Below are 5,235 nucleotides of genomic sequence, written 5' to 3' on the forward strand. Positions count from 1 at the left end.
TCATCGCGCTGCAGGAGGCTAAAGATATTTGCGAGGGGCATGTCAACGTAAGTGTGCTCTGCCCTCCTTCGCGCCCCCTCATTCTCCCTCTCACTCTGCCCCACGCCGTCACAGCCATTGTGGAGGTTCTGTAATTGCGGCATCTGCTTTGTCCTGGGGTTTTGAGAGTGGGTTGTTTGACCTTTTGCTTTCCAAGTGGGGAACTCCAGGATCCCAAGTTCACCAGCTGATTCTCCCTCCTCAGGACCCCAGAAAAGAGAGGAAAGAGAGGAAGGCTGTTACCTTTAAGGCCAAGGAGAACCCAGGCCTTTCTGGTTCAGACTTGCAGTTTTGAAAGAAATTATGGTTAGAAAAGAGACGGTTCTAGGGCAGTGGGTTCAGACAGATCTAAATTTAGATCATAACTCACAGGCACTTGCCCTTCCTAGGCCTCAGTGTGTGCATCTGTAAAATAAGTATAAAATAAGTATAATAATTTTTGTATTTTTTAGGACTCTCTAAGTTGTTCTAGATGTAACACACGTGTGAGCTACATTATGCAAAAACACAGGGTGGGGCAAACGTAGGTTTACAGTTGAGTATGGGTAACAGTTTATTGTTGTCTTATTATTTATTAGTTATTGTATTATTTTATGTACAAACAACTATAAACATACTTTTGCCCCACCCTGTAGATGGGGGAATTATTTTAAGAATCTAAGGATTTATCAAGTGCAAGGATGAAAGGAACCTTAGGGGCTCGACCAGGATGCTTTGTTCCTCTTTCCTGTGTCCTTCATGCCCCTTTTGCCCAATAATTCAGCTTTCCTGCCACCCAGCCTACCTGGCAGAACAGAATTGTCTTCCTTGGGGAAATTTCTAGCCCAAGGCTAGATCTTCCAGATTCTTAAGAAAGGATTCTGATTGGCTCAGCCTGGGGTCAGGTGATCACTTCTGACTCAATGAGCTGAGACCAGGAAGTAGGTCTTCCTGGGTAAATATGACTGTTCTACTGTGGCCATGTAAATGACAGGAAGGAGAAGGTCCTACATAAGTCAAGGGTAGATATAAGAGAGACAGAGGGCAGACAAAAGGATTAATTTCTCCTACAACATAGTGACATTTTCTACTACAACACAGCAACATTATAACGGATATGGCATAGGCTATGGAACTAGACTGCTGGGGTTCAAATAAAGAGCTTGCTGTAATTAGCTTAATAAAACCAATGGTTAGTATTCCAGGAATATTGCAAGTTGATTGTTGAACACAATCATTATTAAATATGAAAGTATATAAACTTACATTTAAGTAAATTAGTCTAAACACTACACATAAAAACAAAGGTAGTAGCCCTGGCCAGGTAGCTCAGTTGATTGGAGCATCATCCCTTTATGCCAAGTTGCAGTTCAATGTACAGTTGGGGCACATACCAGAAATAACCAATGAATGTATAGATAGGTGGAACAACCAATTGATCCCTCTTTCTCTTCCCGCCCCTCCCTAAAAATCAATTAAGAAAAAAACAACAAACAACAACAAAGGTAGTAAACCCTCAAAACTCATCACTTCTTAATTATTTTACTACCTTTTATCATTATCCATGATCTTGAGGTTATTTATGTCTGTTGTACATATACGGTGAACAAACTATATTATCTCTTCCCAATTCTACAGTCAGTGACTCCATGCTGGTAGGTTGAAATCAGCCATGGTTGTATTTACACTATAAAAATCACTACAAAGCATATCTGCCTCTGCACTCATCTCATGGGTCTCAGTGTTCTCCTCTGTGCAGTAGGGATGGTGATGAAAATAAAACCTACCTCATAGGATTTGGAGATTGAGTAGATACATGACTAGCACATAGTGAGTGTTAGCTACAATGACGATGATGATTAGATAATAGGTGGACCCAGTGGTGTGTTACCCCTGGGTGCCTATTAGGGGCATCTCTTTCCCACTCTGTTTTAAGGTATGTCACACTGGTAGCTTGAAATTGGCCATGGTGGAAGTATTTACACGACAGTCATTGGCAAGCAATAAACCAGCTCTCCTAACCCCCACCTCCTGACTGACTAGATAACTGGTTATTAAGTATTTACTAGCACACCACTGGTATACAGACTGCACCAGGAACATGATAGGTACTCAGCAACAGAGCAGTGCACAGTGGCTAAACTGTCTGGGGAACCCTTAAAAATAGACAGATCCAAGACAAATATGTACCAAGGCCAGAAACCTTATGCCCAGGAAGTGGTGATTGTGTGATCCTTGTCAGCTCTCTGGGGCAGCAGTGCCACCTGACCAGAGAACCCAATCTTTTTCTCATAGAGCCTTGGGGGCAGCATCAATAAGGCTGGAGACTTCCTTGAAGCACACTACATGAACTTGAAGAGACCATATGCTGTGGCCATTGCTGGCTATGCCCTGGCCCAGTTGGGCAAGCTGGAGGGCCCTCTCCTCGACACATTTCTGAAAACAGCCACAGGTGAGAGGCAGCCTGGCAGCGTAAGGAGATATATGTGGCTAGGGGTTGAGGGTGGCCATCTTAAGCTGGGCTGCACGACTCCAAGCTGAGCTGGGATGAGTGGGTCTGGGTGTGAAAAGTCCTCATTGTAAGCATGACACAAAAGGTCCATTGCATGATTCAACAAGTATTTGTTGAGTACTTGCTATGACACAGGAGCAAGGACATGGGCTCTGACATCAGACAGATTCAAGTTCAAAATCAAATCACCCTCTGCCACGTTCTCACGGTGTGATCTTGGACAATCCACTTAACCTCTATGGACATTGTGTATAAAATGATAACGACATCACAAGATTGGTGTGAAGATTAAATGAGTGATGAGTGTAGGAGAAGGTCTAGCAAATAGTTAGAGATCTATCACTAATGTTGTTATTGCCTTTGGTATTATTAATAACATTACCATTATTTCACGGGTTATTAGAATTAGATAAGAGAATGACAAAGAAATTTTAGCACAATAAGTAGCACATCGTGAGCACTTCACCACTGATTCAAGTGATGACACCTTATCAGGTTTATGCTCACCTCTGTAAGATATCTGAATGTGTACACTGAGAGTTTAACACAGGGAAGTTGGTTTCTTGCTGTGTAACAGCACAGGGCGGGTGTCCCAAGTTGGTGGACAGCTCTCCTCTATACAGTGATGCAGGGATCCAGACTTTATCTTCTCATGGCTCTGCCACCTCGGGGCCTCGGAATCCCTTCTATTAAAGCAGAAGGGGAAACAGTTAGGAAGACTGTGCAAGGGAGGTAGACTAGCCATGGAAGGGGCCCCGTCCATTGTTTTGCACTTTCCATTAGACAGAGCTCAGTTATGTGGCCATACCTACCTGCAAAGGCCTCTGGGAGATGTAGTCCCACTCTGTGAGCAGGAAGAGGAGGGAATGGTTCTTGGTGACAGTCTCTGTCATGAGTACTTTCTTTGGCACTTGGGACATCACAGTGAATATGTCGCAGCCCCTGCCATCATGGCCTCACGTTCCAGTTGAGGAAAGAAATGAGTTAATAGATTCCTCTAGAGCAGTGATGGCAAATCTTTTGAGCTCGGCGTGTCAGCATTTTGAAAAACCCTAACTTAACTCTGGTGCCATGTTACATATAGAAATTTTTTGATATTTGAAACCATAGTAAAACAAAGACATATTTTTGATATTTATTTTATATATTTTTAACTGCCATTTAACAAAGAAAAATCAACCAAAAAAAATGAGTTCGCGTGTCACCACTGACTAGCGTGCCATAGGTTCACCATCACTGCTCTAGAGCATCATAGTGCTGGGACAGGACAAGCACAGGATGCTTTAAGAGACTGAAGAAAGGGTCTCACTCTGTCTTGGGTGCCACTGAAGCCAAATTGTGCAGGATGGATAAGAATTAACCTGGGGTAGGTGGAGAAAAAGTGCTCCAAGATGGGAGAACAGAATACGCAAAGGCTCAGAGGTGAGAATGAACATGGCAAACTTAGGAAATCTGCTCCCATAGATCAGAGGGGCTGCAGTTCAGAATTTAAACAGAAGAGTAAAGTTTGACGAGGGAAGAGAGCAAGGCAGGAACCAGTAGACTGAAAGCCACAAATGTGGGCCAGGACACCTGAACACCGAGGTCTAGTACAAGTCTGTTTCTGAGCTTTCTCTGAACTTCCTCCAGGCTGGACAGAGCAGTGAGCATGGGGGCTGGTGTTCTCTCTTGTAGATAAGAACCGCTGGGAGGAGCCTGGCAAAAGGCTCTACAATGTGGAGGCCACATCCTATGCCCTGTTGGCTCTGCTGCTGCTCAAAGACTTTGACTCTATACCTCCTGTTGTGCGCTGGCTCAACGAGCAGAGATACTACGGAGGTGGCTATGGCTCCACCCAGGCAAGTGGTCCCACATCCCCCAGGCAAATGCATCCTTACCTCCTCCAGCCTGACTGCCTCCCAATTAAGATGCTGAGACCAAGAGAGGCAGTTGATTGCAATGAAGTTGAGAAATCAGGTTTTGGGTTTTGTTGCAAATCTGTCTATGGATTCTACACTAAATTCTGGATGCCTCAAGCTGCATTTTGAGACTCCCTTTCCCTCCTGGTGTCCAGATCACATTCTCAAGACCCAGATTCAGGGGTGAGCCTCTCTCTGATGGGTTCTAGACCATGTTTCCAGTTCCACCAGGCCTCCCATTTTATCCTGTTTCACTGGTGGGTTCTAGACCAATTCTCAATTATTATAGGGAATCATCAAGTCCATCTCTCCCTCTGGCGGGTTCTAGACCATGCACTCAGTTCCATGAGGCTCCCAGTGTTGCCTTGTCTTACTGTGGATTCTAGACCATGTTCTCAGTTTTCAAGAGTATTATCAAAGCCTGCTCTCTTCCAGCTGGATTTTAGACCATGGTTTCAGCAACCTCAAGTCTAGCAAGCTCAGGCTTCAGTTTGATCCCCTTTCTCTCTGGTGGTATTGTCAGATATTTAATAAATCCTCATCCAAGGATATGTTTATTAATTTGAGAGAGAGAGGAAGGGAGAGACAGAGAAAAAACACACACATTGATGTGAGAAACATCAATGGATAGCTTCCCATATGTGTCTTGACCGGGGATGGAATCTGCAACCTTTTGATGCATTAGGCAATGATCCAACCAACTGAGTCACCGGGCCAGGACTCAGTGTCACTTTTGGATTCTAGATTATATGCTTAGTTGTCCCCAGGTCCCAATTTTATTATTTATTCACAAATGGGCTCTAGATA

The 5,235-nt window shown here is 44.0% G+C and overlaps 1 protein-coding gene across 1 annotated transcript; it reads left to right on the forward strand.

The window, feature by feature from the left end:
- Positions 1-6: 6 nt before the first annotated feature.
- Positions 7-4,557, forward strand: LOC102240854 (complement C3 alpha chain). The gene is made up of 3 exons (XM_005874435.2): positions 7-47; positions 2,314-2,470; positions 4,205-4,557. The coding sequence occupies exons 2-3, from the start codon at positions 2,365-2,367 to the stop codon at positions 4,555-4,557; spliced, it is 459 nt and encodes a 152-aa protein (XP_005874497.1). The 5' UTR covers positions 7-47; positions 2,314-2,364.
- Positions 4,558-5,235: the final 678 nt, after the last annotated feature.

The sequence above is a fragment of the Myotis brandtii genome, unplaced genomic scaffold (genome assembly GCF_000412655.1).
Source record: "Myotis brandtii unplaced genomic scaffold, ASM41265v1 scaffold43832, whole genome shotgun sequence".
In the NCBI taxonomy this organism is placed as follows: domain Eukaryota; kingdom Metazoa; phylum Chordata; class Mammalia; order Chiroptera; family Vespertilionidae; genus Myotis; species Myotis brandtii.

What these genes read in the sequence shown, in the direction of transcription:
- LOC102240854 (XM_005874435.2), top strand. Translation starts at nt 2,365, where the DNA reads ATGAACTTGAAGAGACCATATGCTGTGGCCATTGCTGGCTATGCCCTG. An exon ending in ATTTCTGAAAACAGCCACAG is followed by an intron (nt 2,471 to 4,204) that starts GTGAGAGGCAGC and finishes TCTCTCTTGTAG; the next exon opens with ATAAGAACCGCTGGGAGGAG.